Below are 19,806 nucleotides of genomic sequence, written 5' to 3'. Positions count from 1 at the left end.
GGCCCAGGAAGGGGAGGACCCCCAGGACCTGATGCTGGGGGCCAGACAACTGCCCAGAGAATGTGGTGATTTGTAAACTGCCCCAGCCAGGACCAGCGCTGTGGCCTCAGATGAGCCCCTGTCCCGCTCCCACAGCCTGGCAGCCTGACCTGTCGCGTACGGCGAAGTCTTTCTGCTGCTCCAGTGCGTGGACGAAGACAATGAGGAAGTGTTTGTTGTTCAGAAGCGAGGAAAACAGGCTGATCCCCTCTTCCATGTTGGGCCGGCAGCTCTCAGGGATCTGTGGAAGCGATTGGTGATGCAGTTTTCACAGGGGCTCAGGGGTCCAGTGCCTCTACCTGGTCTAGGAGTTAGCACTTATAATGCCATGAATGGCTCCTTGAATGACTCCAGGGATAGGGAGCTCACTACCTTTTAATAGTGGATGCTTCCTAATTCCCTGTGATTGGAACAATGGCTCAGTTGCATTGAAAAGTGGGGCACAGAGAAGAGCAAGGGTGCCTGGAGTTAACCCAGTGTTGCCATGTGTGGGACTGTCTCACCTTCTAGGCTCTAAGCAGCAGGTAGAGTGGGATGTCCAGGGAGGCCCAATCCTCTCCCCTCTCTACCTGGCCTGGGGGTCCGCATTTATAACAACACCCTGAAGGGCTGCTTCAATGCCTCCTGGGATGGAGGGCTCACTACTATCCCATGGCAGGTGCCTCCCAGCCCCCGGAGATTGGGATCAATGGAGATTTTGGCCCCGGAGTGGGGCCAGAAAGGGGCGGGGTGGCCCTGAGGCAGCCCAGTGTGTGTGTGCAGGGGAGTTGTGGGTACTCACCTTCCACTCTCCCAGCAGCGGGTGGGTCTCCTGCACTGGGGAGCTGCCCTGTGAGTTGAGGGTCTGGGAGGGCAGTATGTAACGCTCTTCGTAGAGGGAGGAACACTGTGGAGGCAGACCCCCCGCATCTCAGTGGGGCTGCAGACTCTCTTGACTGTCATGCAAGGGCCGCTCAACGAAGGCAAAGGGACATCTTATAAAGGAAGAAGAGACAGTGGGCCGTGCCCAGGGAGCCACAGGATTCCAGAGGAGTGGGGAGGGGTGTGTCAGGGGGCTTCCTGGAGGAAACGGAGGAGTGGAACCAGCAGAGCCAAGGTGTGCTAATACAAGAGGGCACAAGGCTTAAAAGGAAGCAAAAGTAGCACAGTGTAGAATAAGGGAAACTGAGGCAGAGAGGCTGGCAGAGAGGAACCACGACATGGGCTTGTTTGGCTGCTGTATGGAGAACAGTGTGGACAGTGCAAGAGGGCACTGGCCACTGGCACAAATGCTCTGGACAGGTCAGGGAAGGTGGGGACAGGGCCGCAGCCCCTGGAACAGAAAGAGGCATGGAAAGGATGGAGCAGAGTCCAGCGGGCAGGAGGAGGGGACATGTAGACCAAGGAAGCCTGGCTAGGAAAGGACCCAGAGATGAGATGCTGGCAGGGCACATGGGGCCTGGGAGCACCTGGGCTGCCTCTACTGCCCCCTCAGTGAGGGGAGAGGCAGGGTTGGCACCCTAGGAGGAGTGAGGCTGGCAGCTGGTTTCCATACGGACAGTTAAACATCAAGTGAGTAGAGACGGAAAGTGGGGGGAGAAAGGGCCTCCCCTGACAGGCCCTGTGAGTGGGTGTGGAGGGTTTGCATTGCTTAAGGAGCCCACACTGCACTAGCCAAGTTTTCCCAGATGCATAAGTGCCCTCCAGAGCTGCACAGCCTAGACAGGCCCAGGAGTCCCTGTGGTGGCTGGTGGGGGCACAGGCTGACCTTAGGGAAGAAGGTGCGGGTCACAAAGTGCTTATACTCCAGGAAAGGGATGCCCTGGCTGCGGTTCAGCTCCTTGGTCAGATCTGTCATGTCCGTCTGCAGCTCAGCAAAGCCTGGTGACAGGCAGGTGGCAGTGAGCGGATCTCAAACTCATTCCCCAGTTGGGAAAGCCGAGGCCCACACTCCTGCACGGTCCCCACCGGCTACCTTTACGGATTTCCTCTCGGATCTGAGATTCCATCTCCTCCATCTGCAGCAGCGTCTTCTGCCAGTAGCGCTCGGCACGGCGGCTCTTGGTGCAGAAGACGAACAGGGCTGTAGGCAGCAGAGGGGAGTCAGGCCTTGAAAGCCCTTTGGACAGTATTTTTTGGCACCTGCTATGTACAGAGCCTGGGCCTGGAGGGAGAGGTCCTGCCTGGGGTCTCAGCTCCACCTCCTCTGGGGAAGGTGTGGGAAGGTGGCACTCAGTCCTCCACTCCTGAGTGGGCTGACAAACTCCTATGGGGCAAAGGGCTTGGGGAACAGCCAATAAAATAAAGCTCAATGTCCCATTCTTATAAAAAGCAGAGAGTGAGAGTGAGAGCGAGAGAAAGAGAGAGAGAGAGTGTGTGTAAGGTGGTGATAAACTATTTTTAGTGGCTTTCCCTAGGTGAGAGAATTATGGGTGCTTGCTGGTCTCTGTTTTTTTAGCATTTTCAATTCTTTCTACAATAACCAGATGCTATTTGTGAATTAAGAAATATTTAAAAGCAGATTACAAAGCAGTATATTATAATCACTTTCTGGGGTGGGGAAGGGACTATACATCATATTGAAATATTTCATATTTTATATATAATATACATTTATATATACTATACATATATATAAATTTTTAAGAAAAGAGACTGGTAGGAAATATACCAACATATATAGGGTGTTAATGATGGGTATTTTTTTCCTTTTAGCTTCATCCAGTTTTCTCTAAAAATTTCTATATTGAATATTTACTTTTTAAAAACAGCTTCGTTAAGGTAACAATGCACATGCCATATAACCATCCATTTCAAGTATACAAGTCAATGGTTTTTAGTATGTTCACAGGGTTACGCATCCACCACCACCTACCTTTAGAACATTTGTTTCTGCCTCAAGACTCATAACCACTAGCAGTTGCTCCCTACCCCTCCTTTCCCAGACTCTCGCAACCAATAATCTGCTTTCTATCTCTATGGATTTACCTATTCTGGATATTTCATATAAATGGAATCCTAGAATATGTGGTCTTTTGTGACTGGCTTCTTTCATTTCACATGTTGTTAAGGTTCATCCATGCTGTAGCATGAGCCAGTACTTCATTCCTTTTTATGGCTGAATAATATTCCGTTGTATGGATATACCGCATTCTGTTCATTCATCAGTTGATGGACACTGGATTATTCTGCTTTTTGACTGTTATGACCAGTGCTGCTATGCATTTTCATGCACAAGTTTTTGTGTGAACGTGCTTTCACGTCTCTTGGGTAGAGTGGAATTGCTGGGTCACATGACAGCTCTTTAATATTTTAAGGAACTGCCCAGGTATTTTCCAAAGTGGCTGCACCATTTTCCAACCCACCAACAGTGTATGAGGGTTTCAATTTCTCTGCTACGTTGAATGTATTACATTTATAACCATTGTTTTAATAGTGGTATAGCCTAGGTTAACTGCCCTGAACAACCTTCTCTTAAATACCTTCAGTAGCTCCCTACTGACTGGAAAGCAAGGTTCGAAACTCTTCTGTCTGGCACTCAAGCGCACGGCCCAGCACATCCTCCCAACATCCATCATCTTCCACCCATGTGGGCTACAGCCGGGCACACCTCTCACCCCACCTTTGGGCGCGGGACTTATTTCCACCCCCGGGCCTTGTTCCAGCTGGACCCCCAGCCTATTATGCCTGTCTCTGCCCATCTTCAGAGGCAGGTCCTCCCTCCAAGGTGTCACAAGGGTGGGGCTTCTTACCGACTACAGAAAGCAGCAGCAGGACGCTGCAGATGACGATGGACACGATGATGGCGGTCTCGCTGCCACCCAGCTGTAGTGTAGCAATGGTCTGGTTGAAGTTCCCTACCTGGATCTGCACAAAGGTGGGGGGAAGGCGTTATAGCTTCCCTGGGCTTATGCCTTGGCTCTTCTCCTCATTAGCTGTGTGGCCTGGGGCAAGTCACCTGACTTCTCTGAGCCTCAGATGCCACATCTATAATACAGAGATAACCACACCCACTGCCTGGGGATACTGTGAGGGCTAAATGAGATGATGCTTGTCATCCCTTAGTCCTGGGCCTGGCACAGAGGGGAAACTGAGTACAGGGGGCGGTGCTATAATTATAGCCTGGGAGGAGCAGCCGAGGAGCCAGAGGCAGGGCAGTTCACAGGACCTGGCTGCTGTCCCCAAGTGTCTGTTGGTTTGTCCTGGGAGCAGGGGAGCAGGTGGTGTCTGAGGATTCAAAGGGCAGAATTTGAGCTGGGGTGTGGGTGAAAGGGAGCTTTCCCAATCAAGCTGTCCTGGGGTGGCAAGTAGTGCCTGTGAGGAAGTGACCTCCCCATCTCAGGTGGCATACAAGCAGGTACAGTGCAGAAAAGATCCCACTTTCTGGGTTCTCTCTCCACTCCTGCTTCCCTCCCCTCTGTGACTCTGTGTGGTGGCCAGCAGCCCAGACTCAGGGTGGAGCACCCAGTGGAACAGGGGTCCACTTATGGCCTCTCAGGGTCCAGCCCCATCATGCCTCGCGGGGGCCGATCACTGACCTTGAGCAGGTCACTAAATTCTTGCCCCTCAGTTTCCTCATCTGTCAAGTGAGGTTGTAAAGCTGCTTTGTTCTGTTTGCCTAAGTTACTGAGTACGAAAATGTTCTGCTCCCATGTGCTGGGGCAGGGGGCAGCTGCTCGGGTAGATGGGGCTGGCGTTCAGGTCCACTTGTGCCTCCAGTGCCCCGCCCACTCACCGTGATGGGCAGCTGCCCCTCGGCTGTTCCTAGGGACTCGTTGACCGAGCAGTGGATGACTCTCTCTGAGATGATCTGGATGTCGCAGGCCACTTGGCCTATCTTGACACGGTACTCGTGGCTCTCGAGCCCTAGGCTGTCCTGCTCCTTCTGCGGGAAAGGAGGTGGGTGCTCACTGCGGCCCATGGCTGAGCCTGTCCCACTCACTCCTCCTCCCTGGCACCTGCTGGCACTCACATGGATGACCAGGGTGAGGGGCTCCCCAGGGTGGTGCTTGATCCACTTCTCCCTCTTGGCCGTGGAGAACTGTGGGTCGGGGAGGTAGTCCAGGCGGAACCTGCTGCCCCGCTGGGTCTCCTCGGGGTCTAGCAGCTCCTCAGCCACTGCCACCTCATCGGCGTAGGCCCGCCCATTGATGAAGAAGTCCACTGGTGCCGAGGCATTGCTCAGGGCCCCAGGGGATGGGCAGGTGATGAGGGTGGAGTTGAGAACCTTGCAGAGCTGGTGGGAGAGGGCCACAGGCCAGGGGATGGACAGACAGACGTGGAGAGATGGGGAGAGATTGAAGTTTAAGGAGACACAGAGAGACAGAGGGAGAGATGGAGACAGGGAGAGACGGAAAGATAAGAAGGGATGGGGAGACAGACAGGAGACAGAGACAGACAGAGAGGCAAAGAGATAAGGAGAGACAGAGACGGGGAGACGCAGCAGCGTGGGGCCCGGTCAGTCTGGGCTGCGGGCCACCCCCCCGCCCCCGCCCCCGCCTGCCTCAGTGCCCTGCCCCCCTCACCGTGGGCTGCCGGCCAATGTGGTGCACAGCCATGGATACATTCTGCACCATGTGGAAACGCTCACCAGCCACCGTGATGGTCCTGCCACCGCTGTGGGGACAGCAAGCCCCATCAGCCCAGCTGCAGCCCCAGAGAGTGAGACCCGCCTGGGGGCTGGGGGTTGGGTCTCACCTGACAGGGCTGCGGCGGGGACTGATGGCCGTGATGACCGGGTTCTGCATGTACCAGAAGGTGAGGTTGCCACGCACGCAGCCCCGGTGCTCAAAACGCACACACACGGGCACTGGGGCTGGCAGCGCCCCCCCAGGCACCGTGCAGGCAATGCTGGTGTCTGTGCGCCTGTGGGATGGCAGCAGACATGATCAGCAGGGTCCCCAGCTCCCACTACTTGCCCCTGCCCTATCACCAGGGGCACAGGCCTGTGCACTCGGCCTGGGTTTAAGGCCTTTCCAATCGGCCTCAACCTGGTCTTCTGCCCCCTCGTACATAAGTCTGCTGTTTCTGTATCCCCACTGCCACACTTTGCAGGGGTTGTCCTCCCCACCGCGAACACCCCTTCTCTCTGACCCTGCCTGTTCTTCCCAATTTCCCAGTCCCACCTCCTCCAAGAAGCCTTCCCAGAGCTCCTGTCCCGACAGGTGCCCCTGGTAAGGACCCTGTCCCGAGGCCTTGAAAGCCCAGACTTTTCTTCCAGTCCCAACCCCAGTGGAATTCCTATTTCCGGTGGGAGTATCTGCTATCCTGAGGGCTGAGATGTGTTGGGTTCATCTTGGTGTCCCCAGAAATGCCCATCAGTGGGGCCTGGGTCACAGTAAGTGCATAATATAGACAGAGCTACTTCACCAAGAGCTGAGGATCTCAGAGTATGCACAATCATCACCATTTTCACTGCAGTGGTCACTGAAGGGGCACCGATTACTACTTGCTGGGCACAGAGGACTTCCTACGACTCACTGGTACTGGTCTTACCAAACGAGAAAACTTGAGGCTCGGACAGCGGAAAGGGTGGCCAAGGGGTAATGCTTGGATATCACCCCCAACCCTCCAGCCCCCTGGTTTCTATGGGCTGGAGGAGGGTGGCTGGGCTCAAGGGGCTTACACAAGCTCTGTGCAGGGCTCTGTGTCATTCAGCAGAACCTGGAGCTCGGAGCCCACGTGGAGGTCGCTCCCGTGGATGGTGACCCTGGTGCCCCCAGCCTTGGGGCCCATGGCAGGCTCCAGGGAGTAGACCAGGGGCAGCTGTGGAGTAGAAGGTAGGTGGTCAGGCCTCGGGCCAACCCCCTAGGCATGCGCCTGGCGGGGTGGGCGGGACGGTGGGCGGACGCCTCCCTTACCACATAGGAGAAGCGCTCCCGTGATTTGCCCTCCTTGGAGGCGTTCACCGTCACCACGTCGGAGAATGCCCCTGGGGCTGGCCCTGTGGTGCACACAATCCTGGGGGAGGCATCTTTGGTCAGGGGAGCAGCCAGTAGATCCCAGGGGCCAGGCAGGCACTGCCCATTTTTCCTTTGAACAATGCCCCCTACTGTACCCCAGGGTGTGTGAGCTCCCCATTCTTGCACTCAGCCACCCACTCCTCCCAAGCACAGCTAAGGTTGGCATTCAGCTGGTACACACCCAAGGGCATTACCCCCTCGGTTCCCTATCAGTTGGAAAACAGCCACTGAGTCTCCTAAGTATCACCCTGGCTCTTCCTGGGGACCACCCCCTACCTTACAACTTTCCCACAATTCTGCAACTATAAGACAAGGGGTTAGACAAGATGGTCTCTTAGGACACTTGAAAATTCTCTGACCATGAGGACATTTTCTGGATGGACGCCTGACTTATGGGCTCCCGAAAGGAAATCCAATTTATTCACTCTCGGCTCCTGTTTCCTAGAGCCCCCCTGGGCCAGGCCCCACAGCTGCAGGCCCAGATCTTTGCACCCCACCAGCAGCCCCCATACTTTCTCAACTGCATTTTTTCCACCAGAGCAAGGCTTCTGTGGAAGTTGGGCTGGTCAAAGCGAACACGGGAGGGCTTCCCAAAGGAGCAGGCACTTGAAGGATAAGCAGTAGTGTCCTGAGCAGAAAGGTGGGAATGGCTTGAGCAAAATCCAGGAGACCTAGGAGGGAGCTACTTCTGGGGAGCAGAAGGGTACCTGCCGAGGAAGGTGGGACGGCCAAGGGCAGAAGGGAGGACAGAGAGATGGTTGGCACTGCCAGGTTGGGTAGGGCCTGGAAGTCACGTGAACAGCCCCAGGGATTGCCCACTCCTTACTCCTCTGACACCGTGTATCTGTCGGCCAGTGGCTCACAGGCCACGCTGCCAATCCACACTCCATGGGCCACGTCGCTGAGCCGCCGGCCCAGGTTCCTGCCACGGATGGTCAGCAAGGTCCCGCCGTCCAAGGGGCCACTCAGGGGCTCAATCTGCCAGGTGACCAGAGAGAGGGGCAAATGGGGACCTGAGACTGGGATGCTGGAGGCTTCTTCGCCACTGTCGCAGGCACCCAGCGGAAGGCCGGGCCCTACAGACCCACCACTTAGGGGAGAGCACTGGGGCTACCGTCACTGGGGCTGCCAATGAGTATGTGTGTGTGTTACTGAGCCCAGTAGGGTCTGGGGACACAGAGCGTGTGGACAGAGTCAATGCTACTTGGGGGGGGGGTCTCCTGAGGACACTGAGATCCACTCCCAGTGGTCACATCTGACCACACAATCCTGCATTCCAGCCAGAGCTGACTGGGCCTGGGAGGGCACCTGATCCAGGCTAAGCCAATCAGAATCCTTCCCTGAGACTTTTCATAATTAAAACAGAGGCTTGGGAGTAATTGGCAATCGCAATTATCACCATGTTAGCAAGGTTTTCCTGCCCTCGCTATAAAACTAGACACACTCAGCCCAGTATCTCCTCCACCCAACTCCCAATGCCCTGTCCTGCTATTTTTCTCCCTAGCATTTACCAACTTGTATACATAAATGATTTCCTTACGCATTATTGCCTGTGCCCCCTGCCTGCCCACAACAAAAACATTAGTTCCATAAGGGAAGGCACTTTCTTTTGTTCATTGCTATGTCTCCAGCACTGAGCAGGGGCCTGGCACCCAGCAGGTGTTCAATAGGTAATACTGCATGCATGTGCCTGGGCATGAATAAGCACACGTGTTGCGGGTCCATGAGCCCAGGTGGGGTGGCGGTGCAGGTGCACGTACAGGCATGTGTGTACAACAGGCTTCCATGGTTGGGGGGAGTGTGCTTACCGTTCGGATCTCAGGGGCGGGACAGGTGCCAGGCAGGGGCTGCAGGGGCCCCCGAAGGCGGCAGCCATCACTCCACACACACAGGTGGCCTAGGTCCTCCCGGCCCAAGCACTGGGAACAGTCGGGGCTGCCCATGGCGCAGTTATAGACTTCCACTGGGAAAGACACAGAGGCAACATGGGTCAGCACCCACCCAGAGGCAGGTCCTGGTTCTGAGGGCCAGGACCCTGTGAGGTTCTTAGTACTTTCTCCAACACCCCCCCACCCCCAGGGCCTGTGCTAAGCACAGCGCAGCTACAGTCTCATTAATACCATTCATGCTCGCTGTGATTCTATCAGATGGGAGCTGTTTATTAGCCCTATTTGACAGATAAGAGATGAGGCTCAGAGAGGTAAAGTGACATGCCCAAGGTCACACAGCCTGTGCGTGGCAGAGCTGGGATTCATACCCAGGCCGGAGTATGTGTCAGTGGGTGTCTTTACCCCACAGCAACACTCCGGGATGCTGAGGAACACTGAGCAATGTGGGCTCTACAGGCCGCAGACGCTTGAGTGATCCAAGGAGGCATGTAGGGAGCACTCTCCAGAAACCCCGTGTGCAGACTGGCTCTAAGGCCTTCATGTGGGCACACAGGGAGATGTCTGAGTCCCCCATGAACAGACAGCCCTTGGAGAGCTGATTCAAACATATGATTACAGTGAGGACAACCACCACCATTTCGGGGTGCTGACCGCCCCAGACACACTTATAAGGCACTGTGTGCATCATATTAGCAAATCCTCACCAAGCCCTCTGCCAAAGGGCCTGTGCCCTCATTTCACATGGGGACAATGAGGCTCAGAAAGGGGAGGGTAAGTATATGCCCAAGGCTGCATAGCCACTGGCATAGAGATGCCCCAAGGGCGTGACGCCTGGCCCAGAGTAGCTGCTCAATAAGTAAGTACTGAGTGGCCAGACACTGAATGGCAGGGCTGGGATCTGAGTGTCCATGCGTGTTGGGGCGTGGCGATGTGGGTATCTATGCAGGGAGCACTCCCAGGCTTAGCCCCACCCATTGTGGTTGAGTTCCTGGTGGCCATGTGGGGTGGATGGGGGCTCCAACCTGTCATGGGGTCAGGGCTGTCCAGGAATCTGGCTGACTGCCCCTTTAGTTGTAGGCTGAGTGAAAACACCTGGCTCTTCTGGGTCGTGTGGAGCTGCAAAAAGGACGGGAAAAAGTATGAGGGGTGTGGATGGCGTCCAAGTCTCTCCTGGGGAGGGGATGTCATGGAGACAGATGAGGACAGCGCTACTGGGAATGCGGGAACCAAAAGGAGGAAAGAGGGAAGATGGGAAGAAGGCAGTGCAGTATCTGGACTTGTGCAGGTCTTCTCCTGCCCCCTCTGTGGCCACACCACTCACCACCACTTGGTTGCAGCGTACAGCTGATTCATTCACCCACACAGCTTCAAAGATCTCCTCCTGCCCAAAACTACATTCAAGAGCTGCACTCTGTGGGGAACAAGCGGGTGGCATGGGGGGAGTTGGGTCAGTGCCCACTGCCCTCCAACTCCATCACGACATCGTGAACTGCTACCCTGAAGAGTGGGCTTCATCCTACCATCAGGCCTTTTCCGGCTGTACCCTCCTCCAGTATGTCCTTCCTGGCCTCCATGTCCAATGTTTGAGGGACACAAGGAGAACTTTGGCTTTGTGCTCTCCACGCCACTAAAAGCCTCTCCAACATCCCTTAATGGCCTAACCTCGGGCCTTTTCCTCAGCTCATAAAGTGCTAACTCCTTAGCAAGACCAACACTCAAGGTTCATCCCATGAGATCCCACCCACTCTTTGGCCCTAACACCCCCCCACCTCTGCTCCTCAAGGTCCATACTCCGGTCACACCAGGACACTCCTGGACATGGCAGACTGTTCTGCCCTCAGGCCTTGGACCAAGTCTGTTCTTCACCTGAAAGGCTTGCCTCTCTTTTTGTCACCCAGCAAAACTCCACACAACCTTCAAAATCCTGCTCAAATATCCCACATTCAAAGTTTTCCCAGGTGCCCCTCAGATCCGGCACTCCTCATTTGATCATTCACCCAATCACTCATTTAGCAATAAATATTTGGGTGTGTGCTGGGGGCACTATTAAGCTCCTAAAGCCTGCCCCCTTCCCCCCATATGTCAAGAACTACCCTTATCCCGCTGCCCAGGCTCTGTTTCCACCTGTCCCCTCACCCACTGGTGAGGTTTGGGGCTGGGTCTTAGCCCCTCTGACATCTCCAACGACAGCAGATGGCAGTTTAAAAAGCTCAGGTTCTACTTCATACATGCCCGTGTTCGAATCCCATCTCTGCTGCTTCCTAGCTATGCAACCCTGTGCATGTGGTCCTCTCTGAGCCTTGGTTTTCTAAACTGCAATGAAATAGGCTTCCCTACTCCGCAGGGTTGCTGAGAAAACTGGAGATTGCGTATCTTTAGTGGGTGGCATACTGTGGGTGCCTAATATATGTTGTTATTAGCATGCAGGAGGTGCTCAATAAATGTTTCTTGAGCGAATAAACAGGGTCCAATTCCCCAGTCTCATCTTGCCCTTGGCCCAGCACAGAGCTTCCAGGGAGTAATGTCAGTAAATTTTTGCTGAGTGAACAAACTCAGGTTTCATGAGTGTTAGGCCAGCCACGTGGCAGGACTTCCTGTTTATGTCCCTGTCATTGGCAGATGTGACACTCTGAGGAGAAAGCAGATCAGTAACCTCCCCCGTACCCTGCCCCTTCTCCCCCTTTGCTCTGAAGCTAACACAGGAAAGTGGCTGTTGACAGGGCTCAAAGCTCATTTGTCCTGGCAGGTTGGTCTGTCCTCTGAGTCCCTGAGCTCAGGCCTCGGCCCCCGTAGGGACTGCAGGTCCAGCCTGTCCTGGGGACCCCCAGGCTGTAGGCTCAGCAAACAGGGCTGCTGCAGAGCGCATACAGGGGACTCTGCCCCCGCCAGCTGCCCTCAGTGTTCTAGAAGCAGACCCAGGGACAGGAGGGCTGGGATCACTGAGGCCCAGTGAGGATAGACATGTGCCCCCCAAAAGAAGTAGCCAGGACCCAAACCCAGGGGTTGGGCCTCCCCATGCCAGGTTCCTGCAGTCCAGGGGAGCAGCACTACCCCCCACACCGTCTCAGACCCCTGGAGGCTCGGCCCTAACCACTGCAGGGCAGAGCTTGAGGGCCAAGGGCAGTCCCTGCCTGCCCCTCACAGAGCTCCAGCCCAACCACAAGGCTGCCCGACACATCCCAGATGCCCGGCACGTGGCCTCCACGTGTGACAGCAGGCCCCAGCTTCCCTGTGGAAGTGACAGATGGCGAGTCCCAAGGAGCTGGGGAGGGGGGTGGCTGGCATGCTTCCAGGACTCATCAACGCTTCCCACCCAGGATACTCCTCCAGGAGGGACCCAGAAAGGGGCGGCATCCCCTCCCCCAGCCCAGATGGGCAGTGGGGGAAGGGAAGGCTGGCTGCAGGGAAGAGCACTCAATTGGGAGTCCAGGGCTAGGCTGCAAGTCTAGTCCAACGTCGCGTGGCCCAGGGGCATCAACTTCCCCTTTCTGGGCTTCATTTTCCCCATCTGGACAATGGGGCATGGGTTGGCAAAGGGGTTCTCTGGCCATTATCCAGGGAAAACCTGGCAGCCACAAGTGGGGACACGTGTCCAGGGGTCACAGTTCAGCCTTGGGGCAGGGTGGGGGATAGCATGGGCAGTGACTACCATGGGCTGGGGCCCGGCTCTGCCAAGGGAATTTCAGCGGGTAGGGGAGTCTGGGGATCCTGGACAAAGCGTTTTGAAACCCAGTGGGTGCTGGACAGGGTTTCCCTCAGGCTGCTGGTGGCCTGCTGTCTGTCCCCTTGGCCTGGCCCTCACAACCTACTTCCCTTTCCCTTAGCGCCATGCAACTAGAGTGGGGCTTTCTCCAACAGAATCTAGAAATTCAGAGTAAGGAAACCAAGCACGGGTGGTGGGCCCACAGCAGGGGGCCCCACCTGGCACTGCACTCTCCCAGCCCCTCTCCCACCTGGGCCTGGCCTCCACTTACCTGGAAGAAGGCAGCGTTGGCCAGACGCACTGGGATGGTCTGGGAGCCACCCGTGGGCATAGGTGCCAGGGGTGAAGGCAGGATCTGGGGGCAGTCCTGAGGGCTCTGCAGTCAAAACACACAGGGATGGGGGTGACCAGGGCATTTCAGAAGAGATAAGCTTCATGGCCACCCCAGCCTGCCCATGCAGTCTTGCCTCCCTGGGGAGGCGCCAGTTAGCCGGTGTTATGAGAAAACGCTAGTAACAAAATCATAAGAGCCACCAGCACCAAGGGCAACATGTCAGCGCCTCCTACACGCCATCTTATTTGATCCTCGTGGTGACCTGTGGGCAGGAGGATCTACTGGCTCCATTTTACAGATGAGGAAACTGAGGCACAGAGAGATGAAATAACCTGCGTGATGGAACCAGATCCCTCTGTGGCTGTTCAACTGCATACCATACCTCTCAGAGGAAGCCAGGAAGCTGAGGTAGAGGGCTGGCCCCACTCCCCATCTCTGGGCCCCACCTTTCTCAACTGTAAAATGGGGGGCTGCACTCTCCGAGACTCCAGCCAGCTCTGGAATGCCGGTTTTCAGATGACGCATGTAAAATGCTTTAGAAAAAAGAAGCCCCGACTGAATGGCCCATGAAAAATGGGCTGTGAGGGCCTTGGTGCCACCAGGCTCCAGTGGACAGTCCTTCCCACCGCCTGGACACAAGTCACAGCCCCTGGGCAGAGGGGCCAGCTCCCAGAGTCCCACGGCAAAGGTGGAGCCACTGAGGCTGGTGGTGCATGGACTACTTCAAGAAAGAAAGGGAGAGAGGGAGGGCGAAAACCTGAGGTTCAGAGAGGTGGAGGCTGCCTGAGGTCAGAGGGCAGAGCTGGTCTTTGAACTCCCATCTGTCTGACTCCCCGGCCAGGGTGAGAGGCAGAGACCAGGGGCAGGGACCAGGTGGCCTGAGCTAGGAAGTCTGGAGCCCCCATCTTGCCTTGAGTTCCCAGTGGGCTATGTCCTGCTTCTTCACACCCCAAGAGCCAGACCTACTGGGACGGAGAGAGGGGCACATTGGGGGCCCTGGAGCAGCCACAGCCATACCAAGGGGCCAGCGCCCTCCATCCTAGGAGCTTCCTGCTCTGCTGTCCTGCTGCCCAAATTGGGTTGGGGATGATCCATGTATCTGTCACTTTGAGGTCACCAGCCAGGGCCAAAGGCCTGTTGGCATGGACTTTAGAGGCCTTCCTGGGGTCTTTTCTCCTTACTGTCAATCAGGCAGGGAGTTCCTTGAGGAGAAGCTCAAGGGCTCAGCATCAAACCAGACCTTAAAGGGACGTCAATGCCAATAACTAATGGTCATGCTAATGACAGTAGCAGCTGTTTGTCACACAGCCCTCACTATACCTGGACGGTTCTTAGCACTTGGCCCTGTATTAATTCACCAAATCTTCCTCCAAGCAACCCTATGAGGTAGGTACTCATTACACCCACTTTACAGAGTAGGAAATTGAGGCAAAGAGAAGCCAAGTAGTTTGCCTAAGATGGAACAGACAACACAAGAGGGCTCTAGTTGTCCACACCATTTGCTGACCACCAGGCCAGAAATACTGCCCAGACAGGTGTTTCCCTGGGAGCAGTGCCTGCAGAGCACGGGGGCCTTAGCTGGAGAAGTGACATGCCAGGCCTGGGGAGCTGACTATACTGTGGGGCTGGGAGGTAGGAGCTGGTTCCAGCCCCTCCCTTGTTGCTGTGCCTCAGAGCTGCTGTCCTGTGCTGCCTCGTGTGTACACCCCATGGAATTTCATAAAATGGAACCCACATGTTTTCAATCAGGTTTCACGGTTGCTGCCAGTTCTGCTTTGCAGCTGGCTGGAGAGCCAGTGGCTCTGTCCCCCCAGCTCCTCTCCACCCTGTTGGGTATGTAGCCAACAGGAGGCACTGGGGATGAAGGTCAAGGGAGGGGGAGCTCCCACAAGAGGCCCCCAGAAGGAATGATGGGAGACCATCTCTGAAGGCCCCATGACTCCCCTCTGATCCTTATAACCCATGGCCACTTGGATACTTGTACCCATTTTACAGAGTGGAACCAAGGCTAGAATGCAGGCACAGCTTTGCCCTCTGATGCCCCTCCATAGGGACAGCTGGTGTATCTGCTGCCAGACTCCATCCCCTACCATCTGCCTCCAAGCCTGGTTTGGCCTTTGGGGAACCTCTCCAACCCCCAGGACTGTGGTTTGGGAAGACCTTACTCCTTAGCCCCAGGGATGGGCGGGTGCCCCAGACACTCTGGCCTCAGCAATTGGTTCTGGGAGTGTATGTGACCGCAGTTCAGCCAGTGAGACTTAACTATGGGACTTCTGCAGAACCAATGAGAAGAAGCTCTTCCTGTTTCCCAGGGCTGCCGGGGGATCAGGAATGGCCTGGATTGGCTGGGCCCATCTTGCTACCAGGAGGGAGGGCCTGACTGAGCATCGAACCCACCTAAAGGGGTAGGGAGGTCCCTAACCACATTGTTGGAACCCCTGGATCCAGCTGTGCCTGATATGATGCCAACCCCCAAGATTTTTTCACTCATCTGAGCCAGTGAATTCTGTTAGGACCGAGCCAGTCTGAACGAGGGCTTCCCTACTTGCCACCAAAGGATGCCTGTCCTATCCCAAGTCAAGCCATCAATGCCTCAAAAAGAGGCTGAGTGGCTTCTCCCTTTGCTGGAGCAAGGCCTGCAGGTTCAGGGAACCAGGAGTGGCGACAGATGTCAGGGCAGCAATGCTGGGAGCCACAACAAACCCGAATGTGAGCCCAGCACGTGCCAGTTCAGAGGGCCTCACCTGTCCCACAATGGAACTCACAGACTCTCCCACATTTTCTACTAAGTTCAAGAACTGCTGTTCCCATCCAGTGGGAACCTGATCCCACCTGACCTGTTCCCTCCCTACTTCCCACACCCCCCAGTCCCCCTAAACTGCCCCCATGTTCCTACAAAACCACTCTCCCCACTGGCTCCTAATGAAGCTGAGCTTCATGGAGGTGTCCATGCCAAGCTCCCCACCAAGGGAGCCCACCTTCCCACCTGCCAAACCCTCCCACTTCTACAGCCCAAAGTCATACCTCCTTAGGGAAGCCACCATTGGGGAGGCCACACCACCCTTGCACAACTGAAAGTGGAGGATGTGGCCACCTTCCAAACTCCCCTCGCCTCCTAAGGAAAGCTGGAACCCTGCTCCCAATATCCTCTATGCCCTCACTTCCTTCCTCTGGGGCCCACAAGGAAATAGGGAAGTGACACGAGACTCAGTCCCTAGGTCCTGCCTTCCCAGGGACAACCCCTGGGCCAAGCCCAAGACCACCACCTCCTCCCAGCTTTTGAGGGGTCCAGGAGGAGGTACAGACCAGCTGCCTGCTGTCTGACTAGAGGCAAATTAAATGGCAAATTAAGCATCAGTTCTGAGCCTTGCAAAGGCCTAGGGAGGGGGGTGCCTCTTCTCCTTCTAGATCACCATAATCTTCTAAGACAGGGCCTTTCTGTGCCTCCACCCTAACTCTTGACCCACAGAACCACAGACCTAGGGGGGAGCAGGTTATGGAAGCACAGCCAAAGAAATATCTCCAGGCTGGTAAGCTATGCATGTCAGGACCAGGCACAAAGGTCCCCTCCCCCAGAGAAGTTCTCTCTGTCCTACATAAACTTTAATGAGCACCTACTATGTGCCAAGTATGAAGTCAGTGCCTTACAGGTCTAATTCCAGATCCCGACCACAGCCTTTGAAACAGGCCCCATTTTACAGATGGGGAAACAGGCAGGGAAGTTCAGTAGCTTACCCAGGATCATACAGCCACAAGTCACACCGCAGGTCTTGGCTCATGATGGGAAGGGCAGAACTATGTCTAACTGGGTTCTTTCCCAGTGCCCAGTACAGATTCAGGCATACAACAGGTGCTCAATAAATGGTGAACACACTGTGTTGAGGCTGGGTCCCCCTTGCCCTGCCACCCTTCTAGCTTAGAGTGCAGGAGGCAGACTGCCAGCGCAAATGCTTCCTGCTGATATTCATTGAGTCCCTACCAGCTCACAACCTTGGGCTGGGGGCTAGAAGATAAGGACTAAGGACAGGATTCAGGACAAAAGCATGAGTCCTGGTTGGCCCAGACTGGAAATCCCAGCGTCCACCACAAAGGCTCGGAGCCTCCTCTGTGGTTTGGCCACAGAGCCTCCACCGGGCCTCCTTCCCAGTGAAGAAACCCACATTTATTGCCTCACTGCTTTGAGTTAAACATTGATCCTGCTGAATTCCCCATTCTCGAAGCACTTCTGAGGCTCAAACAGGAGGGCCTAAGACCGGAGGATTCCAGGTGCAGGCTATGACCTGGTACCTGCGGTGGGGAGACAAGGCTTCAAGGATTCCTGACTAGGTTCTCTTAAGGCCAGTGCCAAGAGGCTGGGGCTGCTTCCTGGGATGCAAGTGCAGAGTGGGGCCCCAGTGACTTCCTTCTGCTGGGAGTCAGGGCACCTGGGTCATATTGACTACCTCAGTTGTGCTATCTGGAAAATGGGTGGGAACATCCCTTTCCTAGAGAGATGAGCTGAAGGCAGGAACTCAGTACCTCACCTGGCCCCTCACAGCCCTGCTACAGGCTAGAAAGCCCAGCAGCCAGCTGACAGGGGAGGAGCTCAGCAGGGTCCTAGCACCCGCCCCGGTCTAGCCATCCCACCTGGTTGGGCATTACCACCCCAGGCAAAGTCTTATGAATCCTGTTTGGTCATCCCTGACACAAGGCTAGGCTGATTTTAGAGGCTCTTTGGGCAAAGGCGAGAGGCCACCCTGCAAGAAAACACACCCTAGAAACAACCAGCAGTAAGGTATGTGGTGTTCCCGTTTGTATTTTTCTTCCTATTCCCTACTCTCTCACCTCACTGCACCCTGGAGTAATTGATTAAACCCAGTCATCCCGTAGCACTGGGGAGGGCCTGCCCCAGCCAGTGCAGAATCACCCTGTGGAGCCCAAGGGACTACAATGAGCAAAAGGACCTGGGAACGTGTGGTTCCTGACACTAGCTTGCCCTCTCCACACAGGGAGAGCCCGGCGTTCCCTGCCCCAGGGTCCCCAGTGCCAAGGGGGCCTTTCAGCCCAGCTCCTGATTTTCGGAAAAGGGGAGAACATGTGGTCCAAACAGAGAGGCTTGGATTCAAGGCCCAAGTCTGATACTTCCTGACCCCCCAGGGTTGCTGAAGATGTTGCAGGTAAAATTGAAACCTAGCCAGCATTGGCCTGATGAGTGGAAAGGTGGAAGCACAAACTGACTCGGGCTGTCTGCAGCACACTGAGCTAAAGGCGCAAAAAAAAGTTGGCCACGCCATCACCCCAAAATGCCATTTCTAAGAATTGGTCTCCGGCGAATAACCAAGGACGTGCATAGTGCCCTGGCGGTATCAGAACACAAAAAAGAAATAGGAAGTGATCACTATGTCCAATAACAGGGAATTAGTGAAATGCACTATTATGTGATGAGCCCAGCACAGCTTTGAAATCTGGTGCCAAAAAAGAAAATTAAATGACAGGGAAAGGTTCTCAACATATTAAATGAAAAACAAAAGGTAATGAAACAGTGGAAGCAGAGGGCATTCCCCAAGCCCGGCTTACCGTGGGATTTGGTGAGGCCTCACAGCGAGACTGATTGGAGACGCAGGCGTGCTGCTGGATGCACCAAAAACAGGACCACTGGGCCGACAGGCAGCTGGTGCACCTGGAAGACAGAAGGCCCCTCAGATACTCAGCTCCCTACCTCTCACTTCATCCCTGCCCCCAATAACTGTGACCCGGGGGCAGACCCTAGCACAAGGGAAGAAAGTCTTTCTCATCATCAGAGCTGACAGGAGGGGTTGGGCACTTTGTAGGGTAGTGAGCTCCACACTGCAAGAGGTATGCAAGGAGGAAACAGGCAAGCGGGGCCTTTAGGATACTAAATTAAGTATAATGAAAGCACTTCTCTCTGCCCCTACCAGCCTAGGAGCTCACAGAGGCCAGGCCTTTATGTGATGAAGAGATTGCTGCCTAAATAAATGAGCTGGCGAGTGAACAACTGAGGGTCTTGTCTGCTTCTAGGACACTATCACCTTTCTCCCAAAGGCCTCCCCAGGAGCGAAGACCTCCTCCCACCACCCGGAAGCAAGGCCCCCGACCCACTCACGCTGTGTGGGGGTACACTTGGCCGACGCGGCTGCAGTCGTAGATGGTGAAATTGGCCTTGACAATGTTCCGCCGGTTGACCCTCACGGACATCTCCACGGTTACATGGTCTGCAATGGATGAGGGGAGCCAAGGAAAGAAAGACGAGGGGGCAGGAGATCTCCACTGACATAGGAGGCCTGAGATCCACCCTTACACCCCACCAGGGCCGGGCATCTGAGGGCCCCCACATGGCTGTCCCCACAGCCCATTGCGTGGAGAGCCTACCTTGGTGGGGTGGGAAGGGTGGGAACTGGTCCTTCGGCAGGAGGTTGCAGTAGGCGATCTGGTGGCCAAAGGCAGGGCCTGGCACGCGGGCCACAGTGCGAATGTTGTTGCCATAGTCACAGGCCATCTCCATGCCACTGAGGCTGGGCAGGCTGCCGGAAATCTGGAGGATCATGCCCTAGAGGCAAGGGACCCTTAGCTGGGGGCGGCCCTTCCCTCACAGCACTGCCCCCAGCCTAGGAACCCTGGGCGAACAGGTGGCTAGGACTCTGGACTGCAGCCTACACGTGACCCCCCCCCGGGCCTCAGTTTCCCCATCTGCAAAATGAAACTGATCTTACAGAAGCCAAGGAGGCGCTGCGATCTGGCCCGTAACCTCTCTGACCCCAACCCCTAAGATGCTCTCAAATCTACCAATTTTGTTCTCACCTCAGGGACTTTGCACTGGCAGTACCCTCTGCCCAGATACTCAGTTTGGCTCACGCAATTCATATCTTTGCTCAAATGCCACCTTTGCAGTGAGCCTCCCAT

General features: G+C 55.4%; 1 protein-coding gene across 1 annotated transcript in view; it reads right to left on the bottom strand.

Annotated features, from left to right (window-relative positions):
- Positions 1–19,806, bottom strand: part of PLXND1 (plexin D1) — a 50,499-nt gene that overhangs the window by 11,212 nt on the left and 19,481 nt on the right. The window contains exons 6-24 of the mRNA XM_033132482.1: positions 19,276–19,453; positions 19,010–19,118; positions 18,463–18,565; positions 12,844–12,948; positions 10,191–10,280; positions 9,892–9,985; positions 8,789–8,943; positions 7,807–7,958; positions 6,879–6,978; positions 6,644–6,783; positions 5,716–5,883; positions 5,544–5,634; positions 4,991–5,254; positions 4,754–4,903; positions 3,771–3,885; positions 1,994–2,101; positions 1,787–1,899; positions 821–925; positions 150–280 (exon numbers count right to left, since the gene is read on the bottom strand). Coding sequence (XP_032988373.1) covers positions 150–280; positions 821–925; positions 1,787–1,899; positions 1,994–2,101; positions 3,771–3,885; positions 4,754–4,903; positions 4,991–5,254; positions 5,544–5,634; positions 5,716–5,883; positions 6,644–6,783; positions 6,879–6,978; positions 7,807–7,958; positions 8,789–8,943; positions 9,892–9,985; positions 10,191–10,280; positions 12,844–12,948; positions 18,463–18,565; positions 19,010–19,118; positions 19,276–19,453 — 2,471 coding nt within the window. The remainder of the gene's footprint in view (positions 1–149; positions 281–820; positions 926–1,786; positions 1,900–1,993; positions 2,102–3,770; positions 3,886–4,753; positions 4,904–4,990; positions 5,255–5,543; positions 5,635–5,715; positions 5,884–6,643; positions 6,784–6,878; positions 6,979–7,806; positions 7,959–8,788; positions 8,944–9,891; positions 9,986–10,190; positions 10,281–12,843; positions 12,949–18,462; positions 18,566–19,009; positions 19,119–19,275; positions 19,454–19,806) is intronic.

The sequence above is a fragment of the Rhinolophus ferrumequinum genome, chromosome 17 (genome assembly GCF_004115265.2).
Source record: "Rhinolophus ferrumequinum isolate MPI-CBG mRhiFer1 chromosome 17, mRhiFer1_v1.p, whole genome shotgun sequence".
NCBI lineage: Eukaryota > Metazoa > Chordata > Mammalia > Chiroptera > Rhinolophidae > Rhinolophus > Rhinolophus ferrumequinum.
The sequence above is the reverse complement of the archived record's forward strand: the minus strand, read 5'-3'. Positions and strand labels throughout refer to the sequence as shown.